Below are 24,639 nucleotides of genomic sequence, written 5' to 3'. Positions count from 1 at the left end.
CATGGCCATCACCCTGGTTCCATTGGCCTTAGATGAGCCACCTTTATCATTCAAGAACCCATGATTGTCCCAACCCCTGGAGGGCAATAAACTACCCTACCTAAAAGGGGGTAATCACTGTTATATCTTACACCTCATGCTCTTGTCCTTTGAGCCCCAAGCAGTTAATTAAAGAAAATTCATAAAAGGCAAAAGGTATATTAAGAAGAGTGGAAAAATCAAGGTCGGGGCACCTAATGTACAACGATTGCTCCCTCCTATACATTACATAACCAGGTGTGGGCTTCCCTGTTGAAATTTCTAAGTCTAACCCATTAGAAATTTTCCTGCACTATCTGGTTTATTTCACCTATTTGTTTAATTATTGAACAAGTTATTTAACCATATAAATACTGAAATAAACACAAATGCACTCTCAACCATCTACAGATCATCAACTGAAAGAAATAGACAAACACACAAGGGACACCATTATTTTGGACAATCGTCCCCAAAAAAACCCAATGCGGGAAAACTGGTGCAGCAGTTCTGAGGGTTTTATTATTAAGCAGCGTTCTTGAGTACAATTGGGTGCCAAATTGGCTCACCCGATAGAGAAATCAATCTGGCAGTAATACCTCTCTTCAGAAGCAGATATTCGGCAAGTCGGGAAGCGGGACCACGCAACAAAAATAAGGATTTCCCATGTAGTGCCAACCATAAAACTAATGGCTAGTAAAGGAGATCCCACGAGACTAGGTTATAAGGGTAACCACTAAATCGGGCAGAGGAGACAAGAGTACAGACCTAGCCCACTCTTTCCACCGATCCCCCCATCAATCCATGCACAAAAGTGTCCCTGATAAGTAAGGGAAATTACTCAACTATACCAATGAAAAGCCATACCTTCTGGTTCGGGAGGCCCACCATAAAACATACGATCATAACAAATGAGCAAGGGACCACATAGTCAGCTCAGGTGGCAAAGATAATGGCACATCGAGCTATCTGGTGGCTGCAAAGGGTTGTTGGCTATCGGCTGAGGACCATCTGGGAGAAAAATTTTCTCCTATGCATACTACCCACAGGTGGTGGGTAACAGGCCCTAAGGCCTAGCCGTCCTCCATTTTTGGCTTAGCCGTGAGGCCTAGTAGCCTTCTAAGGCCCTCGGTCCTCCTTTTTCCCTTGGTCGCAGCCTTTTTAGGGTTGGTCATGGCCTCTTAAGGCCCTCGATCCCCCTCTAGGGTAGCCGTCTAGCCCTCTAAGGGCCTCGACCCCCTCTCTCTCGCTTGGCCACAGCCTTGGGCTGCGCTTCGAAGCCCTCGACCTCCCATTCTTGCCTAGTTGCAGCCCTAAAGGGCTTAGCCCTTAGCTGCAGGCCCTCTAGGGCCTTCCCTTGCCCACGTTAGGCATTCTGGGCTTGCTCTCCCTTGTCGTGGCCTTCTAAAGCCTTTTCTCCCTCTTTTCTGCCCTTGTTTGCCTCCCCTAGCCCTGGTTTGGGGTTTTCCCTAACCTTAGCCTCTCATCCTAGCCCTCATTCAGCCATTATTCAGTCATTGATTTGATTTTTTATCTCTAACATTTGGTTTTGTAGCATTTTTTAGAGCTAATGTGGTGGTTACAGGTTCTCAAGTCCATTGGAAGCCTCATTAGCCATCTACAAGGCCTTAAGGCCTCTTGGTTTTCTCTCTAACCCTCTTGCTTCATCTCTGTCCTAATTTTAAATTCTGAAGTATTTCTTGACAGCGGCATATTTAAGGCCTAAACACATTTTTAATAAGCTTAAATTCATTAATATTCCAGTTTATCTGATTGTGTATATCTATCAAAAGTATGAAGAGTGAGTGCTTGTTGGATGCAGAGTTTTTAATTCAGCATCCAACAGGTGTCTACACTTGAATTTTGAATACATCTATAAAGAGATAATACAAAAATATGATTAAAAATAGTAGTTTTCTTTCTTTTCCTCCAAAACTTTTTTCCCTTACGGTTGACATCACCATCTTGAACTCTATTGGTTCTTTTTAAATAGAATAGATGTTGATAGCACATTTTTTGTTTCAAGGTATATTTGCTTACCTCAAAATTTCTCTAATGATTCTCTATTCCCTGCATGTCGCATGTCATCAACAAGAGAAATGGTAATGTACAAGTTAATGGAATTGGAATGAATTCCCAAACAGAGTTGACTGAAATATATTGAAGTCAAACTTGAAATGTAGTTTTAAATAAGGTTAAGTTTTGATAAACTATGTGTGCGTTGGACATGTTCTGATAACTAGAACAATAACTAAATAAATAACCTGTTGCTTTTTATTGTGGATAAAGGGAAAATGATAAACAATAGAATGACAAATATTTTCTTGCCCCACCAATTTTTGCTACCATGTAAAATATAAAATTAAAGATATCAACAATGAAAAATAAAGATGTGATCATGTGGAAACAGAGAAATAAAATATTACAGTTTTGCGACATTCAACTCTTCCAATATTGGCCTCAAACGGTTGTCAAAGTTTGAAACAACAGCCAACTTCACTGTAACAGCAACTCACTTGATTAGAGGTATTCCCAAATGATGTCAAGAATATGTCATTAATAAGACAGATGCAATGATTCCAGTAAACGTAAATAACTACAATGCCTTGGGAAGTGCATGTTTCCTACAACCTCCAGCATCCTTCAAATGACTGAGAACTTCATATGATCCAGTTGGAAGCTTCCACACATCACCTCGTGAGAAATGCTGGATACACAAACGAAGAAACTTAAAGTCCTACAGTATTGATAGCATGATACAGCACTGAAAATAATATATTTCTCGAAGACAACGGGACCCCATTTTGTCATACTTTTCCCATGCATATAAGAACACAAGACAAACTAATATTTTCTACATGTAACATTTGACAGCAGGTCCTTTGTGAAGGCATAACATCTACTGAGTTGGTTCCTACGTATCTGGAATATCTTGAAGGAAATGTTTTTGATTATCAACATGCCTAGGAAAGCTCTAGAAACAATGCCAGAAGTTTCCTGTATGAAAATATCTAGAGATTTTTTGCCAGATGCTTCCTACAAGATTCCAGTACAGAAATGCAATTTCCATACTGTAAAAATAATTAAGCATGGATGGCCCCCAGGAAATAATAAATAAGACAATAAAGTAAGAAAACATAAGACAAAAATTTCAAAACTTCCGACCACACAATTGTATGCACATCATGCATGCAAAAAATCCATCCTGCTCATAGATCTATATACAGAGATGTTATTTCCTTATTTCTTCAAGTTTTGAGAGCATCATTTCTCAGACTCATATTTGTTTTCACCCTTCCAGGTGACATCGATCAGTTCCATCTGTAATGAAATTAGTTAAATTGAGAATAATGCAAATTTTCTATCTATTGTTGCCTATTGAGGGCATACTAATCAAATCATTGTTATCATAATCTTACATGCCAAGGCAATTGATTCAGCATACCCATACTAAACTCTATAATAGAAAAGAAAAAAATCCTTTCAATGCAAGAAAATTCACTGAGTATAGCGAGCATTGACTTAGGATAATTGGCATACTCATCAATAAATGGTACTATGGTAAGTATTGACTACTCATCAATAAATTGGAGTATGGTAAGGAACAGTCAATCCTTGGTTAAAAGGAATTAGAAGAGTACTAAAGGAAGTACTCCTTGTACTTAAAATACTCCATTGTGTTGCATGTGAAATTTTTAATATATTGCAGTAACTGGAAATTATTCTTCTAACTGATTAAAAATTAAGTGCAATTTATTTGCTATGGCAAATAACGAATAAAATCATAACTGCAATTTTCACCATAAAACTGCAGAAAATAAAATGTTGGACACTGAGAAATATAGAGCATGCACACAAAAATTTGACACGGTTATTTTTGGACAAATGTCCCCAAAAAAACCCAATGCGGGAAAATTGGTGTAGTAGATGAGGGTGTTATTATTATGCAGCGAATTAATCTAAGTACAATCTATGGATGCCCAACTGGTTATCCAGTCAGCAAATATCTGGCAAAAATATTAGACAGAAAATTCTCTCACTCCACAAGCAATCCTGGCACTACTCTGGTCAGAAATTCTGGTCGTCCAAACCCTTGCGCATGCCCTCTGCGAAAACCCCGCGCTGCCCCTCGCACGTGTGGCTCTGTTCAGCCTTTGATCCAGTCGTCCTACCTGTCTCTGCTGCTGGAAGTGACTCTCCAAACCTCTGGAAAATTATCCCGGCCTCTGGAAACTTAATTGACCTCCCTCTCAGCTAAATCAAACTACTCACTGAAGCTATTGTGCAGCTTCATTGTGCAATACTTTTGTCACTTGCTGCTGCCTCTCTGAAACTGGAATCTCCTCCGGAATCACTATCTCTGCCCCTCACTAACTTTGCTTCCCCTCTAGCTCGAACTCCTCTTCCTTGCTCAGCGATTGCCGCTGGATAGATCGATCTACCAAGGAAATTGATCTCTCAAGATGTCTTGTTCCACCCCCATCAACCTCCTTTTATAATCTTCTCGTTGGCTCACAAACGACCATGATTAAATCCTCATCAATGGCTAAGATCATCTTTGAGTTGATCCATGTGAGCTTCTAGAGAAATCTTATCTTTCTCAATTAATTCATGTTAATTAATCATTTTTCCTAATTTAAACTTAGGAAATATTTAATTATTGATTAATTAACTTAATTGAGTCATCTCTAAGTGTTTTCTGATGGAACTTTTTCTCGGTTCTGGAGCTCTAATTTTCTTAGCCTCTTTGACCAAAGTCGAGACTAAAACACATGTTCGACGCTAAAAAACTAACATTGCAGTTAAATATTAAAAATATAGTTAAATAATAAAATAAGAGTAATGAATTTTCAAAGGGAAATAAATGAAACTATCCCTTTTATCGTATTTTTGACTTATTTCCTTATAGGTTCACTCAAATTTCAAGTGTAAGATCTCATTGGATGCGGAATTAAATTCAACATGCAATGAGTACCCACTCTACATAATTTTGATAGACCCATGGTGAGATAAACAGGAAATACATAATAAAAAAACATTTCAAGAACTTGTTTTCATATATTTCTAGTTTATCTCATTGTGGATTTATTAAAACATAAAAGTACTAAGAGTGGGTGCTTGTTGAATGCGGAATTACACTTTAATTTTGAGTAAATCTATAAGGACATAATACAAAAATATAATTAAAAAAATAGTTTTCTATCTTTTCCTCCAAAACTACATTAGAGGAAATTTCAGCTTAAAAGTGCCTATGAAATTTTCATGTAATTTCCATGTCATAATATATATACCAATCAAAATCCTTTAAATTTAAAAGAGGTACATGTCTTAAATAATTTTAAATTGTTTAATTTGGGTATCCGTGAAATATTTTATTATTAATTCGGGTATCGGTGAAATTTTTATTATTAATTTGGGTATTGGTGAAATATTTTATTAATATTATTTACCTACTTTACCCATATGAATTAGAATATAAAAAATGTTATTAATGAAATGTAAATCTTGATATTAGTGAAAAACTATAAATTAAAAATGCAAACCCATTTGACATTAATAACCATGCCACAAAAAAACACCAGAAAAAAAGGTGGCGTCTATAAGTGAGACTTATTGAAAAGTTTTCCAGTTTATTTTCCGATCTAATTTGTCTAGAATACGGCAAGGATTCATTGAAATCACAAGTTTGTCGAGTGAACTCTTCACAATCGAAGTGCCCTAGGGGTTTTTGAGGGTGTTGAATCCATATATGCAGTCAAAATACCAGATTAAATAGCACAAATAGAGATTTGAGCACAATTTTTTTCATCGAATTCCAGCCACAAATTCGCCAAAAACTCCAAAAAGTCTCACTTATAGACAACTCCAAAAAAAAGGCGTGGTCTATAAGTGAAACTTTTTGAAAAGTTTTATGGTTTATTTTCCGATCTAATTTGTTTAGAATCCGGCACGGATTCATTGAAATCACAAGTTTGATGGGTGAACTCTTCACAATCGAAGTGCCCCGGGGGTTTTTCAGGGTGTTGAACCCATATATGCAGTCAAAATACAATATATATATATATATATATATATATATATATATATATATATATATATATATATAGTTAAATATAAAATATAAATATAAACAATTATAACTAAATATAAAATAATTAAATAGTAAAAAAATAGATAAATATAAATATATAGTTAAATATAAAATAGTTAAATAGTTAAAAAATGTATTCCGAAAAGGAAAAATTACTGAACTCAAGCCAAAAATATAAGGAGTTGTCTTTAAGTGCGATTTTTTGGAGTTTCTAGTGGATTTTTGGCTGGAATCCGACGGAAAACTTTGTGGTGAAATCTTGATTTGTGTTGTTTAAATTGGTTTTTTGACTGCATATATGGATTCAACGCCCAAAAAAACCCATGGAGCACTTCAATTGTGTAGAGTTCACCCATCAAACTAGTGATTTCAATGAATCCCCACCAGATTCTAGACAAGATCATAAAATAAATCGGAAAACTTTTCAAAAGTCACACTTAAAGACAACTCGAAAATATTAAATATATAGTTAAATATAAAATAGTCAAATAGTAAAAAATGTATTCCAAAAAGGACAAATTACCAAATTTCAGCCAAAAATATAAAATATATAGTTAAATATAAAATAGTTAAATAGTTAAAAAATAGTTAAATAGTTAAAAACGTATTCCATAAATGACAAATTACAGGATTCCTGCCAAAAAATATATTTCGGGCAAAATTCTGGCCTCCGTAGGCAATGGCATTAAAAACACCAAAATTGGTTAAATATAACTTATATATAGACATATATATATATATATCGAGGGATTTTGATAAAAGTAAAAAATTAGAAATAGTATATTAAATTTTTTTATTAAATCTCGTGCTAATAAATATTGTGGTATATAGATAAAAGTAAAATAATATTTAAAAATTGTCTACATGGTAATTTTTATTAATTTCTTGATTTTTCCTTAGGAGGTCATTTTTAGGCTGAAATTTCCTCTAATTTTATCCTTGTTGTTGACATCATCATCTTGAATTGATCCGGACTTCCAGAGGAATGCAAAAAAATACAGAAATACCCATATACACAAAGATGCAGGAGAAATGGAACTTCATTTCATTAAAATCAAAGCACTGAAATATGCTTACATACAGAAATAAAAATAAACTAGCTTGGGCAATGGTAGCTTATCTCTGAGAAGAGATGTGGCGGCTACATGCCTCTTAACTGAGTTACAATGAGGCTCAAAGGCCTATTTATTATTAAGAAACAATGAAAAACCCTTAACATCCAAAAACCTAACCCTAGGAGGTGAAGCGCCAAAACTGTGGGCCCTGTTTGGGTAAATTGGTACGTCAAATTCCCGTAGTCGTAACTTTGGCATACGATCTCTGTTTGGCTATCATAATACCTATTTTTGAAGATCTCGAAGAGGAGGCTGAAAAGTAACAAGTAAACTAGATTGCAACTTTTCTAGCCTCTCTGTTTTCCCTAAAAATGTCTTTTAGTCCCTCAAAACGGCTCTGGAAGTTTAGGACCCGAAAAACTGCCAAAAATAGTAAGTTGTGCTACAATTAAGGAAAATGAAAAGAAACAACAATGGGTGTCCAAGTGGAATAGGCGGGTGGCCACCAATATCCACCTGGATCAGTCCTCCCCCCTTAAGAAGCAATGGTCCCCATTGTGTTGAGTGCCTCCATGAGATGGTGAAACTTTTGTTGAACTTGGTCTTTGGTGAACCACTTGCCTTGGTGCAGGAGTTGGCCAACTTTGACAACCTGATACAGTTGGATCTTCTGCTAGTGAGTGCTCTCGATCTACGTGTCCATGCCCTGATCAGTCGTGGTCTGTTCCATGCAGTCTGGGTTTAACCCTGTTGTTATGAGTTGTTCTGCAATGTTTGATGTGTCCAATAATAGTGGAAAGTATGTTCGAAGGCGGTCCACATTGAACATTGGGTGCAGGCCAAGGAATGTTGGAATGTTGAGCTCGAAAGCATTGTCCCCTACAGCCTTAGTGATGGTGTAAGGCCCATCTCGGAGTGGACGAAACTTGCGATGGGGCCCAGTGAGGCTCTCTTTCTGCAAATGTAACCAAACTTTGTCGTCCACTTGAAACTTGTGTGGCATCCGATGCTAATCATGACGCTGCTTGTACTTAACATTAGCTCTGTCCAATATGCCATGGACCTACTGGTGAATGTGCTAAATGCGCGCATTGAAGTTGTTAGCCCTGTCAGCTTTAGACTGGACATGAGCCGAATTTGCCTGAGTAGCTGCAAATGGTATGGCCACATCAATGGGACATAGTGGCTGGAATCCCAACCCCACCTGAAAGGGGTTGTGGCCAGTTGAGCTATGGAGAGCTTTGTTGTAGCTATGTTGGACATAGGGGAGGCTTTCATCCCATGTGCGTGGATGCTTCGAGTTGTACATACGCAGAATGTGTACGATCATCCTGTTGACGACCTCTGTTTGGCCATCAGTTTGGGGGTGGAAAGTCGTGGACTTAGTGAGCTTGGTATCCAACATCGACCAGAGACTTGACCAAAATGTACTTAGGAACCTACTGTCCCAATCTGAGATAATGGATTGTGGGATCCCAAAATGTACCCACACTCGTTCAAAGAAGAGCTTAGCAGTGGCTTTTGCTGTGATACTCTTCTTGCAGGCTGCCAGAATGGCCATCTTAGAGAATCTATCGACGACCACAAAAACGCAGTCGTTGCCATGCTTAGTAGAAGGAAGGCCCGACATGTAATCCATGGAGATGGATTCCCAAGGTCGACTAGGAGTAGGCAGAGGAGTATATAGGCCTTGCTTCTTGATGGTCGGTTTGGCAATGACGCAGGAAGTGCAGGATCTGATGTACTTCCCAACATCCTGTCAAAGGTTCAGCCAATAAAAATACTTCTGCAGCACTGCCATTGTTTTCTCTACCCTGAAATGTCCAGCGACCCGAATGTAGTGCGCCTCCCAAATCATCTTGGCACACTCGCTTGAAGGAACACAGATGTGTCCCAGGTGGCATAATAGTGCATCCTAGAGGTGGAAATTTGGAACTTCTTTACCTTCCAGGAGTGTCTAGTATGTGCTGCCGAATTCTAGATCACTCTTGTACAGATGCAGCCACCCCGCAGTCTCGTGCCCACAAGAGTCTAGCACAGTGGTCAGCGCCATGATCAGTGGTCGGCTGAGGCAGTCTGCTACATTATTGGTGTTGCCCTTCTTGTATTTAATGTTCAAATGGAACTGTTGCAGGTATGTTGACCATTTATGATGTCGATCGTTTTGCAACTTCCCTTGTGCCTGTATGAACTGCAGGGGTCGGTGGTCTGTGTGGATGATTGTTTCCTTCCCCATAATGTAATGCTTCCATTGTCGGCAAGCCTGCATAATGGAATACATCTCTTTGTCATAGGTGGGATACTTTCGGATTGTGTCTGAAAGTGTCTCACTGTGATATGCCACTGGATGCCCCTGCTGAGTAAGAACTGCACCAATAGCATAGTCGGAGGCATCTGTCTCGATCTCAAATGGTTGTTGCAGGTATGGTAATGTGAGCACTGGTGCAGAGCAGAGATGATGCTTCAACTTGGCAAATGCCTTCTGTTGGGATTCGGACCAAAAGAACTTTGCTTTTGCTCTGCTCTTGGTGACTTGACTTAAAGGCCAAGTGATATGAGAGAACCCCAACACGAACCTGCGATAGAAATTGGCAAGACCCAGAAAGTTGCGGAGCTCTGTTAGAGTGGTTGGGGCTGGCCAATCTCGAATGACTTGTATCTTGGTTGGGTCCACATGCACACCCTGCTCATCAATGATGTACCTCAGATATTGAACCTGGGTCATACCAAAAGTGCATTTCTCCAAATTAGCACACAGTTTGTGTTGTCGCAGGGTTTGAAGGACCTGTTGAATATGGTGGAGGTGTTCTTCCCAACTCTGGCTGAAGATCAAGATGTCATCTAAATACACCACCACGAATGCATTGGTGAAGGGTCGCAAGATGTTGTCCATCAATCTCATGAAGGTTGCGGGGGCATTTGTCAACCCGAAAGGCATGACCAACCATTCGAAAAGGCCCTCCTTGGATTTGAAGGCAGTCTTCCACACATCGGAGGGTTCGATAGGCACCTGGTGATAACCAAACTTCAAGTCAATCTTGCTAAAATATTTGGCCCCCTTGAGTTGGCCCAGAAGGTCATCAATCTGTGAGATTGGGTACCTATTTCGGACAGTGATCTTGTTCAACGCCCGATAGTCAATATAGAGTCTCCAGGTCCCGTCCTTTTGTACCAATACAATCGGGCTCCCACAAGGTGATGAGCTTGGCCTAATGTGCCCTTTATGCAACAACTCATGAATTTGCCTCTTGATCTCATCATTCTCTAGAACAGAGCATCCATAGATCAGTCCATTGGGTAGCAACGCACCTAGGGTCAGATCAATGGAGTGCTTGACCTGACAGTGCAAGGGTACCCCTGTAGGTGAGGCGAAAAATGTCCCTGTACTCCTCTACGACCTTGTCCATCTGCTGCTGTTATGTGGAGGAGCCCTGTCTGGAAGATGTTTCCACAACCTTCTTCTTTCCCTGAGGGCGAATCATAAGGAAAACAAATTTCCTGGACTAGGAAATGATCTTACTGCATTGCTTTTCAGTGATCAAAGAGATGGCGGTAATCTTGTACAACTTATCGCCCAAAGTAATAATCACAGAGCGAGGTTTAGACTCATATATAGCATGTCGCTTCCACAATTATGGTTGTCCTATTAATAAATCACAAACTTCAAGAGGAGCAACATCACACAGTATCTCATCCGTGAAGGGCTTCATGCTATAGGGAAGGCGACATTGCTAGCTGACGCAGAGATCTCGTCCTTGGTGAAGCCACCCGATGGTGTACAACTACAGATGTGTTGTAGTTGGTAGGCCCAACTGCTTCACGACCTCTGCTGAAATGAGGTTCTTTTGGCTCTCGTTGTCGACAATGAACTACAGCGGAAAACCCTTCACCCACATTTATGAGTGGAAGAGACGTTCCCCCTCCTCTAGATCTTCGGGCTCATTCTTCTGGATCTTAGTGGTGGCCACAGTGGCACTGGGCTCCGTGTCAACGATCTGTTTCCTTTTGTCATTCCCCTTGTTGGGTTCCGAATCAGAGTTGGAAAATGTGTCTGATTCAAAAGCCTTCAGCTCGGCCACCAGTGACTGCTTGGCCCAACACTCACTTGTGTTGTGAATGGAGCTCTTATGGAACTCACACCATTTTCCAATGTCCTTCATCGTCTTCGTGGTGTTCTTCTTTGCTTGTGGCTTCGGCGAGTTGTCCAGGGTCGCCCCGCCTTGGATTTGTCCTTTTCTCTGTGGTTTGGGGACGCATTTTCCTTGCTTCGGATCGCAAATCCAAAGTCTCACTTTTTCTTTTTAAACTTCTGCTCAATCTTGACAGCGTATCGATACGTCGTGCTGAGCGAGAAGATGTCCAGGTGTGAAAATTTCTGAATCTACACATCAGAAATCCTACTGCAATCATTCGTTTATCATCTCCTACTTGTTATTACATTCAACAAGTTATTTAATTTATAAACAGTGATGAAAAACACTACTGCAGACTACACTGACATACAGATCATAAACTGAAAATATATGAGACAAACACACAAGGGACACCGTTATTTTTGGACAACACGTCCCCAGAAAAACCCAACTTGGGAAAACCGGTGCAACAGATAGAGGGTTTGTATTATTAAGCAAGCAGAATCTAAGTACAATAGGTTGCCTCTCACACCGGCTAACTTTTCAGAGAAATCTCGACAGCTAGAAATACATAGGAGGGTTTACCTTGTTCCCCAAGTCACAACTGATCCACTGAGTGGCCTGACTCTGGCAAACATTGCGAAATCCCAACGCAATCCCTGCTTGGGCCAACGTCTTGCCTCTAGGAGACTGCGTCACCCCTTCTGCTGGATCAATTTGCTGGAGGAAGACTATTGTTCAGCCCTCCCGGCTCAGAACCTCGCTTCTCCAGCAAAATCTCGAACTTTTGACGAATATCCTGCACTGCCACTGCAAGAGACCCTCTTGGCCTGCGTCAGCACTGCGTGAGCCCCTTCCTGGGTTACGTAGGCCTCTACGCTGCCTCTCTGCCTGGTACTCTTTGGCTCGGAACTCCTTTCCGATCCAAATCTCTACTTTTTCCCCTTTTACTGCAACTTAGATCACTAGTTCGATTTTCTCAGCAAACCACGCCCCAGAAAAATCGCACTGATTTGATCACTTGGTGTATCTCCAACTGACCCTCAAGCCTCCTCTTATACTTTTCCTATTGACGAATCAACGGCTGAGATTAAGTCCCTAATCAACGGCTAAGATTAAAACAGACTTAATCATTGTCTCTTAGAAGCTTCTCACCCATATTTTTATTAATACCCATTAATATTTTTATTTTCCTAAATTTAGACTTAGGAACCCATTAAAAATATTAATTATTTTAATAACTCACAATCCAAGTGGAATTTCTCCAAATGATTTATGGGTCTTGGAGATCTCGTGTATTCTAGCCCCTCCACAAAATTTCGGAGCTAGAGCACATCTGATGCTACCCAAAATCAACACTCTCTCTTAGCGAGGAATGTGCTCTAGCAATACTTCCAATTAGAAGCATCATGCTGATCCACGACATCGGTCCTCTGTGTTGCTAAAGCTTGGCCTACTTCCCTTCATCCACTGCACTGTTGCATCCTGTATTGCTGCCCATGACACTGCCACTGTCACTGCTACATTTGTACTGCAACTCCCTCAATATGCTACATCACGCTACCCATAGCACTACCACTCAGTGTTGCAGGAATCGCCCCCCCCCCCGCCGGATCCAAACCCAGAATCGCGGATCGGAGCGAAGCGTCCCGGAATCCACACTGGAAGCGCGATTCCGTTTTTGAGGTGGCGCGATTCCGGGTTAACAAAACGATTCCTGCCATTTGAGGTTGCGGCCCCCCGGAATCGCGCAACCTGGACGCAACCTGCACGCAACCTGGACGCAACCTGGACGCAACCTGCACGCAACCTGGACGCAACCTGGACGCAACCCACCAATATGACATCATTCTCATATAGGATTCCTAATACCATATAACTTGAGCATTGTAGCCTGAATATACGGTCTTACTGCTCTGAATACAATGTCAACTCAATGAATATACATTGAAAAAGGGCGGATTGCGTGGCGCAACCGGAAGCGCAGTCATCTACTGAACTGATGGATGCACTTCTATATATTCATATACTGCTGTAATTAGAACATAGCAATACCATACTCAAGCTATTTGAGCAGTGATATCCATACATAATGCTAAGTGCATATAAGAATGAAGAAGTCTCTGCTTATAGGTTTATACCCATCATTGCCAATATTGGGAAGCCATACCAATATTGATCTATATGAGAAACGATAACATATATATGACTGAAGCAAGTGACATGTCCATATTGAATTGATGTCATGAACAAATGTCATAATGCAAAGAATCATACTGAAGCATATGCCAATGATCATATGACACTATTGGTAAATCATACCAGGAGCAAGAGCATAGCCATATAACGAACGTCCAATTATTCCAGAGGTGCAGTATCAAATTATCAATACACTGTGAGAGTAGATCTGAGAGACTTCCTTGTAAAGTCTGCAATTCTTGCTAATGTAGTTTGTTGCCCTTACCTTGCTTCAAATCACTGTGATCTTATGTCCAACTATGCTTCCACCTATGCTGATCTACTAGGTATTCAATGTACTGCTGGTGGGGCTTAAGCCTTAAGGTTCCTCCTCAAGCCTCCTACAATTCACGGTTTTGCTACAGCAAGGTCTAGGTCTTCATATACGCGGGTTAATACTTTTTATAGTTTTATGTTTTATAATATGCTTAAAAATTTGATGTATGTTTGTAATAGCTAGAATATAGATGATTGTTGTACATACTAGTAACTACAATGGAATCATGGATGCCATATCTATCTTGATTTATGCAAAAATATGCATGTTTTCATGTCTTCTACAATTAATTTGGTATTTGGGATGTTTGTTTTGAGTATAAATGCAAAAAAATATATAAAAATATATATATATAGCAGACGCTTCCGCGGACGCTTCGCTCCCTAGATTTTTGGAAAATGACGCTTCCGCGCTCCGCGCTTCCACTTCGCGCTTCCGCTTCGCTCCCGCTTCGTGCAACATTGCTACCACTGCTAACTGTTGCACTGCAACTCAGTTGCTGAGAAGTAAGCAACTGAAAAGCCACCCAAAAGTTGACACACTTGTCATTCTAGATACCTCGTGATGCTGAAGCTACCTCTGCTGCTAATTTCTGTTGACCTCTACTGCTACTGCATTGCTGCAATCTACTCTGAGCCTCTCGCATTGCTGCAACCTCCACTGCGTTGCTTCAGACTCTGGCACTCTAGCTCTGCCACTGTTGCTCCATCATCCCTCGCACCAATTGACTCCCGTCATTCTGCTACTGTCATTAAGGGCTCTCGTAGCCGTATGTGATCCAAGAGTTTGGGCACCTCAAGGATCCTACCCCCATGTAGTCCTCTCAACTACAACTCAATGTCGCCCCACCTCTTCTCCAAAGGAGCATGAGCACTCATGGCACAATCCTCATCATCATCCTCCTTATCATCTTTTGCTGGAGCAGCCTTCGAGTTAGAAGCCTCTTCCTTGCCCTTCTTCCGGGGGCACTGAGTGGCAAAATGTCCTAGTTCCCCACACTTGAAGCATCTGACCTTGGATATATCCTTTTTCTTCCTTTTTTGTCGCCCTTGTTGTCCTGATGATGCGAGAGCTGCATCCTCCTCCTCCTTCTTGACCTGGGCTCCTCTACCGCTACTCCCTGCCTTGGTCAGCCTCCTGATCTCTTCTTGTCAAAGAGTTGCCCACATCTCCTCCCAAATGGGTAGAGAAGCTCTACCCAAGATACTCTAGACAAATGTCTCCCAGTCTTCGGTGGCTGCATTCAGGGCAGTCCTGAGCATGAACTCAGGATCTGGTGTAGATCCCACAAAAGTTAGCTAGTCTCAAATCCCTTGCAACCTAAGAAGGAAGGGATCGATCTCTTCTCCCTTCTGCATCTGGTACTGTCTCAGTTGATTCTCCAATAGCATTTTTTGTTGAATGGAAGTCCCCTAGTACAAGGTGGTCAACGCCTCCCACATCTCCCTTCTTGTTTCCTTCTCAGCAATGTGTGGGACCACATGATCTTTGACCTCATCTAAAATCATGCACTTAGCCTTCGCCTGGGCCTCCTCGTACTTCTTCAGCAGATCAACGTCGACCGGAACAACAACTACCTTCAAGGCATAGTCCTTGATGCGATTCTTGTCTAGGATTGCCAGGATCCTGGCCTTCCAGATGACAAAATTGGATGCTCCATCCAATCTGTCCTGATCCCTCAGTCCATTCACTGCCATTCTTGCTCAACCAAATGTAAGATTGGTTCTCTTCTCCCTCTCCTGCTGCTACTCCAGCAAGACTCGGATTTGGATTTCTTCGGCGCTAGAAATCCTCTAAGGAACAAGATCCTCTAGACTCCCTCTGAGTCCTGATTTCCTTCACGGAAATCCTCCCGCCAAATGTCGAATCACTCCTCTCCAATCCTCCTTTGCTACTGTTCAGCAACCCAAATCTAGATTTCTTTGGCTAGAAATCTATCAAGGCACTGACTTCCTCTACCTCGGCTTTGTCTCCACAGACATTGTTCTGTACCAACAGCAACATCGTCCCACCAACTCCTTAGATCGAATTTGCACTGCTCCTCCAGCCCCGTCAACTGACTGATTTGAGCCTTGCAGGCTCTGCGCTGGCCCAGAGAGCTGATGTAGTCACTGCGTGAGCTCCTCTCGGGTACTGCGTCACCCTCTACAGGCTCGAAATTCTGACGCAGGCACTGCGTGAGCCTCTGCGTCACTCCTTCAGTTGCTCCTCTGCCTCTGAAACAACACTGTCACTCAGGATAGTTGCTTCATTGCAACAAATTCAGTGGATCTCCTGGCTGATGTCTTCAGTGTCTTATGATCTGCAATGCTCTGATACCATGTGAAAATTTTTGACTCTACACATCAAAAATCCTACTGCAATCACTGATTTACCATTTCCTACTTGTTATTACACTCAACAAGTTATTTAATTTATAAACAGTAATGAAAAGCACTACTGCAGACTACACTGACATACAAATCATAAACTAAAAATATATGAGACAAACACACAAGGGACACCGTTATTTTAGGTAACACGTCCCCGGAAAAACCCAACTTAGGAAAACCGGTGCAGCAGATAGAGGGTTTGTATTATTAAGCAAGCAAAATCTAAGTACAACAAGTTGCTTCTCACACCGGCTAACCTTTCAGAGAAATCTCGGTAGCAAGAAATACATACGAGGGTTTACCTCGTTCTCCAAGTCACAACTGATCCACTGAGTGCCCTGACTCCAGCAAACACTGCGAAATCCCAGCGCAATCCCCGCTTGGGCCAGTGTCTTGCCTCTAGGAGACTACGTCACCCCTTCTGTTGGATAGATTTGCTGGAGGAAGACTGTTGTTCAGCCCTCCCAGCTCAAAACCTCGCTTCTCCGGCAAAATCTCGAACTTCTGACGAATATCCTACACTGCCACTTCATGAAACCCTCTTGGCCTGCGTGAGCCCCTTCCTGGGTTGCGTAGGCCTCTGCGCTGCCTCTCCGATGCTGTTGTCGCCTCTGTGCCCAATACTCTTTGGCTCGAAACTCCTTTCTGATCCAAATCTCTGCTTCTACCCCTCACTGCAACTCAGATCACTAGTTCGATTTTCTCAGCAAACCACGCCCCAGAAAAATCGAATTGATTTGATCACTTGGTGTATCTCCAACTGACCCTCAAACCTCCTCTTATACTTTTCCTGTTGATGAATCAATGACCGAGATTAAGTCCCTAATCAATGGCTAAGATTAAAACAGACTTGATCCTTGTCTCTTAGAAGCTTCTCACCCATATTTTTATTAATACCCATTAATATTTTTATTTTCCTAAGTTTAGACTTAGGAACCTATTAAAAATATTAAATATTTTAATAACTTACAATCCTGGTGGAATTTCTCCAAACAATTTCTGGGTCTTGGAGATCTCATGTATTCTAGCCCTTCCACAAAATTTCGGAGCTAGATCACATCTGATGCTACCCAAAATCAATACCAGGAACTCCATCTCGTCCTAGATGTACTTATGTAGGCAGTCGCGGTACTTGAGTACCAAATGTTGCTCAGAATCCTTGATACCCAACTTCGTGCGAAGGGTGTGGAAAACATTTGTAAACTCCGGCACATCTTGGTCCCTTCCCTGCCGTAGCATGGTCCATTTTATGTATTTATCTTGATAGCTCCCGACAGGGTAATATTGTTCCTTGATGGCATCTCAAAAAGAATTCCAAGTAGGTGCAGCTAAAAACAGTGAGGATTCCCTCTCGTCCTTTTGTTCACAGTCGGTTTCCCACCATTCCTTGATGGGTGGAGCGGCTTTGAGAAGTGCAAAAGTAATATTTTCCCGATTCGAAAAGTCATGATCTAAAAAATATCCTTCCAACAGATTTAACCATTTATCTACAGTGTCTGTATCTATCTGGCACTCAAATATGGGAATATCAAAGTTAACTTGTAGCTTAAAAGAAGTGGTGCCTCTAGAGTGGTTGTTGGATGAACATGTGTCGCCTGTGGGTAGTCGTCGAAAGATCTGGGCAAAGTTATCCATCATCGCATTCCTTTGTTGCTCGAGAGCTTCCTCGAGCAGTATTTTGAAAGGATCTCTTGCCCCCTCGTCTTTCTTTTCTTCCGCCATGGGAGGCCGTCGGGTTTTGTGAGGTTGGTCTTGCAAAGGTTCAACCAGATCGAGCCCTAACTCCTTATACCCTGACCTTGTTGGGGACATGCAAAGCAAAACAGAGAAAGAGTAAACCCCTCTGATACCACTGATCCGGACTTATGCATGAACACAACAAAATACATAAATACCCACATACACAGATATAAAGCAGATATAAAACTTCATTTCATTAACATCAAAGAACTGAAATATGCTTACATACAGAAATAAAAATAAACTAGCTTGGGCGATGGTAGCTTATCTCTGAGAAGAGATGTGGTGGCTACACACCTCTGAACTGAGTTACAATGAAGCTCAAAGGCCTATTTATTATTGAAAAACAATGGAAAACCCTAAACATCCACAAACTGAACCCTAAGAGATGAAGCGCCAAAATTGTGGGCCCTATTTGGGTAAATTGGTACATCAACTTCCCGGGGTCGTAACTTTGGCATACGATCTCCATTTGGCTATCATAATACTTCGTTTCAAATATCTCGAAGAGGAGGCCTAAAAAAAACTAATAAATTGGTTTGGGACTTTTCTGGTCTCTTCGTTTTCCCTAAAAATGTTGTTTAGTCCCTCAAAACGGCTCCAGAAGTTTAGGACCCGAAAAATTGCCAAAAATAGTAAGTTGTGCTACAATTAAGGAAATTGAAAAGAAACAATGATGTGGGTCCAAGTCGAATAGGCGAGTGGCCACCAATATCCACCTGGATCATGAACCCTACTGCCTCAAAATCTAGTAGGTCTTGTGAGGGTAGTGTTACTCACCAAAAGAGGGTACCCTTAGGAGAATTTTTCTCCTATTCATCTTCTTCCAAACAGCAGTCGGTAACCCCTGACAACTACCTTGTAGCTTCTGTTATGTGTCATTGTATCTTTGCCACCTGCATTGGCCATATGTTTCCTTGCCCAATTGTCAAGATTACATGTTAGAAGGTGGGAAATCTGATCCAAAAGGTCAGTTATTCATTGTGTAATCAGGTGCTTATGCTTGTTTTTCATTTGGCCATTTGGAATGGATTATTAGGTGACCTGGAAGAAGGAAGGGTTTTGATTGTGGTTTTGTTCCTTCACCTTAAATTGGGGGTTGATCTTCAATCCTACTCTAGTATGACCTCCCCTAATAGCCCATGGCTTTGGGAAGGACACTACTTGGGAAACCCCAATTGAGATAATGTGGTCTCGTTTTCCCTATTCCATAATTACCACTTTCCATCCCCATTAAAAACCTTATTTTCCACCTCCCATCTCTGGGTCCTGTTACCCACCACATATTGGTAGTGTATATAGGAGAAAATTTCTCTCCTAGATGGTCCTCAGCCGGTAGCCCCTTGCAGCCACCAAATAGCTTGATGTGCCATTATCTCTGCCACCTAAGCCAGCCATGTGGTCCCTCGCCCACTTGTTATGATTGTATGTTTGAAGGTGGGCTTCCCGACCTCGAAAGTATGGATTTTCATTGGTATAGTTGAGTAATTTTCCTTACTTGTCATGGACACTTTTGGGCATGGATTAGTGGGGCATTCGGCGGAAAAAGTGGGCTAGGTTTATACTCTTGTCTCCACTGCCCGATCTTGTGGTTAGCCTTGTATCCTAGTCCCGTGGGGTCTCCTTTATTGGCCATTAGCTTTAGGGTTGGAACTACATGGGAAATCCTGACTTTGGTTGTGTGGTCTCGCTTTCCCGACACCATATACATCCCCCCCCTTCCACTCATTTTAACCCCATTCATTTATTTTCTGATCGAGGGCCACATGGGTCCACTTGGTCCACATATGCGTAGCCTCCCCCTCCCCTTGTCCACACCTTGGGTCGGGCTTGGAACGATGCCCAGAGGTTGATGCAACTAAAAAGAAAAGAAAAAGCATAATTTGGCCACTCTCAACAGGAAATGTACCACAAAATGCAAAAGATGGTCGAGACATACAAATTTAGCACATGGGAAAAAGCCAAACATGAGCTCTACCCCTTATCCATGGTCATCACCTTGGTTCCTATGGGCCCTAGATGAGCTCGCTCCATATTAAGGAACCCATGATTGTCCCAACCCCTGGTGGACGATGAGCTGTCCCACCTTAAGGGGATATCCACTGCTATATATTACACATCATGCTTGCATCCCTTAGAGCCTAAACAGTGATGAAAAAAATCAATCAAAGGAAAGAGGCATATGAAGAAGGGCGGAAAACAAAGGTCAGGGTAACTCACGTACCACGATTTGCTCCCTCCTACACTCATGTACACAGGTGTGGGTTTCCCTTGTTATAGCTACCCTTGTACCATGACATGTTGTTTGGATGATTCCCCTGATCCCCACTCCGTTCCATTACTGTATCATTTTCCACCTACCATTTAAGGGATGTACCATGGACATGTCACCCCCTTTAAAGGTTGAAACCACCTAATAGGGTCCTTGATTAACCCACTATTGAGCTTAGAGAAACTTGTACATGCCAAAGCCCACTATGGAAGGGCATGCCACCATGATGTGCCCCATTGGTTCCATGACTTATAAGTTCTTTTACATGATTATTCTAATGATTTATTGTATTGGAGGGTAAGGGGACACATTGGATCTTATACAGGATTGCAAATGGGTCTCCATTTGTGGCTTGGTCTCCCTATATGGGGTTTTGGCCCTCCAAAGGGCCACATTGACAGTTGTAGGATGAGCACTGAGAGCCATGGGCCTCCACCATAGCAGAGAGTACTTCATGGATTCTCGGCACCACTCATTGATTGCTTGTGTTCCACCTTTTCGATGAGTATGATCCACCTGGTTCACCATGCTCAACCGGCTCCACACTTGCATCATACACTTCGCAGATGATCTGGGATCTAGATGAGCACTACAGAGGGCTTATCACATCATCCTAGCCCTTACAAATGGTTTACAAACATTTTTTATCCACTTGGAGACCCATGACAATGTCCTTGTGCCTTTCACAGCCACTTGGGGCACCACAGGAATTTGCTTAGAAACAAGGGGCCAACCCCTTATCCATTGTGTTTGAGGTCCATTCCCACATCATGGCACATTCTGAACTTCATTAGGCCTCCTTAATGGCCCAACGACTCACTTTATTGATCATTTGACCCTCTTGAGAGGCTTGTTAGTATGTTATTAAGCTAACTTGGTGAGCTTGTCACCAAGGAATGTTATTATTGCACATTATTTTATTATTTGGGGCTGAAATAGGCCTAATCAAGCAAAATCGAACTCATTAGTGATTGTATAAATAGAAGTGAGGAGATTCATTCTAATCATCATCACTTGGATTGGGATTTAGTAGCTCTTGTGAACTTCGCATTCCTTTTTGGAGGATGAATTTGGACAAATTTGGATGTTATGGATGAATTATGATGTTTGGATCTACTTCTCTTGTCTTGGAGCTTCATTATTGGCATAATATGATGATTCGATATACTCTTTTGTACATGTAAGTAATATTTTTCATGCTTATTCTTGTCATTTACTTTGTCACATGAATGTTGTTGGGATTTTCGCTATAGAAGTCTACAATTTATTGCTTTCTTGTATGAAATTGTGGAAATTTTTTTCTTTTATAGCATTGCATCATTGCATGGGCCATGTATGAATGGGTGGATATTCCTAGAGGTTATTTTCTCAAAATATACCTTGATAAGTCATCATTTACTACATATCGAAATGTAAATATCTCAAGTAGTTGCTCCCATGCCCTAATGCCATGTGAAGTTGCCTAAAGATCTCCTTGATTGGGTGAACCTCTTCCAAACCATAAATTCTCTTGACTCCATATTCCCCAAAGGATAAGGCATTGGTCCTTCCATAGGTGATCACTTAAAACTCATATTTCTCTCACCTCTCCTCCCCTTTCTAGGCCTAGCCTCCATAGGTCATCTAGGGCATCAATTATCTCACATTCTAGCCATCAAAAGACTCCAATCTCTTGCCCATCACTATGCTAGGGTTTTCTCTAGAGGCCCGAAATTCCGACGGTGGGATCTCCAAATGTTGCAAGCCCTAGCTCAAGGATCGTCTCTTGCCCTAGGTTTCCCTTGGCTAGTGACCTCATTTAGATCATTGCACTTTATTCCAAGAATATTTTTCCATTTATCCTCTTCTCATCCACAATCAAGTCAAGCCCCTCCTTGAGAGATCAATTCCACTTCCTTGACCTAATCCTGGGTCCACTTGGTCTCGTGTGATCCCGTAACCTAACAACTCCAATTCCACAAAGATCATACAAAGACTAATTCCCCATAAGGATTTCTAGGCTTAGGAATCATCTTTACAAGATATATTCCCAAACCCTAGCCTCAAGGATCCTTTTAGCCCTTCCTAGAGAGCCTATCACCTTGCTTCTCGAGTAAGAAAGCCATACAATTGAGTCTCTCTTGTGAATAGGCCTTAGGAATCACTCCTTATCCTCTTATTGACCTATTCATCTAGTGATTCCCCTTTATACCGAGTCTCCTCCCATCGGTGAAAGTTCGTAAAGAGCAGGGAGCCTTAGCTGAGGTGACAGTGGGTTATCACTCCATTGTTTCCCTTGACCTAGTAGTTGCCCTTTAGGATCCCCTCCTACGACCCCTGCTAGTTTGAGTGGTAACAGGTCCACATGACCATGAACCCAATGGGTTCTAGCACACCACCTCCCCTTGTCCACATATCTAGGTTGGGCCTAGAAACTTTTCCCCGAGAGGTTGATGCAGCTAAAAGAAAAGTAAAAAGCATATCATGGCCACAAGCAAGAAACAAAGGAAAGAAAACTATAAAATGCAAAAGATAGTTGGGACATTAATATTAGCACGTAGGAAAAATCCAAGCATGAACTCTACCCCTTATCATTATGGCCATCACACGTTCCCTATGGCTAATGTTGCCCTATCACATCATAAAAGGAACCCTTGCATGTCCCAACCCCTGGTGGGCAATGAACCACCCCACCTTTAAGGGGGTAATCCACTGCTACACATCATTCACGCCATGCTCTCATTTCCTAGAGCTTCAAGCAGTAACATTAAGAAAAATCAAGAAAAGGCAAAAGGCAATAAGAGAGGTGGAAAAACAAAGGTTGCGGTAACTTTTGCATCCACAAATTCTCCCTCCTCACATCTGTATGCCCAGAATGTGTATCTCTTCATCATTGTTGCCCCTTTGACCATGGCATTTGGCCTTGAGACCCCTTTATCCCCCCTTTCGTTCCATCATTATTCACATGCCACCTATTGATTGAAGGATGTACCACAGACATGCATTTCCCCTTAGGGACTGGGAACACCTAATAAGGTTGTTTATTAGCCACTTCTACCTAGGGAGGTAACACTATTACATGATCAAAGCCCCAAATTTGGAAGGGAAGCCTTGTATGAAGTGTCAATTTTCCCTTGAATAACAAGCTTGGTCCACTTAGATGTACTAATGATTATTGTACCTGATGGTGAAGACGCAGCACTAGACATTGTTTGTGATTGGCAGGTGTTTTTCATCATGGGTTGGGCAACTTAACTAGGGCCCATGTCAACTAGAGGAGCATTATGACACCCTATAGGTGAAGCATTGAGAGCCATGAGACTCCTATCACTTGCAGAGCATCATTCCATTCCATGGGCACCTAAAACACGCCCAACGGTATGCACTTTGCCACACATTATTCATGAGATGATGTACTTGGACCAGCATGCCCAAGTTGGCTTAATAGTGTACGCGTGGTTTTGTAGTCGATCCAAAGCCTAGATGAGGTTTGTCTCACCCCTTGAGACATGGGAGGGCTAGCACCATCTTCAGAGCCCTCAAAAGTTGAAGCAAAATCATGTTATTCTATCACCAGGAGACCCACGAGACTCAATTTTGTGCCCCAAACACAAAACTACGATCCATATGATGATTTGCATGGAAATTTAGGGGCCAATCCCTAGATCATGATTTTTAGAGCCCTCTACACTCACCTTGGCACTGGAGGAGCTCAATGCATGCCCTATAAGGGCCTACGCATGCATGATGTCAAGATTTTGGCCTCTTTGTGAGTTAATTCTTATGTTTACAAATTGGATATAATGTCACCTTCTGAATTTACTTAGTACTTGCCCATTATTTTATTATTTGAGGGGCTTGCTACCGCTCAATCTAGAAGAGGTCCTAGGAGAGGTTCCAAAGGGACTACTACTAGACCAAGTGACAACAATGGGACAAGGACCCATTGTCACCTCAGTCGATGTCCACTACTCTTTACGGACTTTCACCAATGGGAGGAGTCTCGGTATGGAGAAAATCACTTGAATGATAGGATCAATGGCAAGGTACAACGTGATTTCCTAGGCCCATTCAAAGGAGAGGCTCAATTAATGGTTCAAATACTTGAAAGGCTCCCCAAGAAAGACCTATGAAGGATGATCTCGGGCTTAGGAAATATTCAAAAATGATGAATGCGTAAGATCAAAACTTCCAAAATCCCTCACTTATGATTGATTTGTTTATACTAGGGTTCAAAGTGAGGCAAGAATGCTTCATTTAATGGAAAGATACAATTAAAGTGTGATCTTTGGGAGAAGCTAGGGTGACTTTCCATGAAAATCCCCTTGAAAGAAATATTTAAATAGAGCAAGTGTTGAAAGATATACAGTGGTAAAGGATCATCCAATGATCACCTATAGTTACGAGAAAAGGTTTCGAGTGATGAACTACAAAGTGCAAACCTTTACGAAATCCCCAAGTCAA

The 24,639-nt window shown here is 41.6% G+C and overlaps 1 protein-coding gene across 1 annotated transcript in view; it reads right to left on the bottom strand.

Annotated features, from left to right (window-relative positions):
- The window catches only part of LOC149167487 (Haloacid dehalogenase-like hydrolase (HAD) superfamily protein), a 413,892-nt gene that overhangs the window by 87,924 nt on the left and 301,329 nt on the right, over positions 1–24,639 (bottom strand). The window contains exons 6-7 of the mRNA XM_089430500.1: positions 2,650–2,725; positions 2,445–2,517 (exon numbers count right to left, since the gene is read on the bottom strand). Coding sequence (XP_089286626.1) covers positions 2,445–2,517; positions 2,650–2,725 — 149 coding nt within the window. The remainder of the gene's footprint in view (positions 1–2,444; positions 2,518–2,649; positions 2,726–24,639) is intronic.

This window comes from Pinus tabuliformis, chromosome 5_1 (assembly GCF_031772625.1).
Source record: "Pinus tabuliformis cultivar Carrire ecotype Pingquan chromosome 5_1, CPIR1, whole genome shotgun sequence".
NCBI lineage: Eukaryota > Viridiplantae > Streptophyta > Pinopsida > Pinales > Pinaceae > Pinus > Pinus tabuliformis.
Note: the sequence above shows the minus strand (reverse complement) of the source record. Positions and strands in the feature narration are given on the sequence as shown.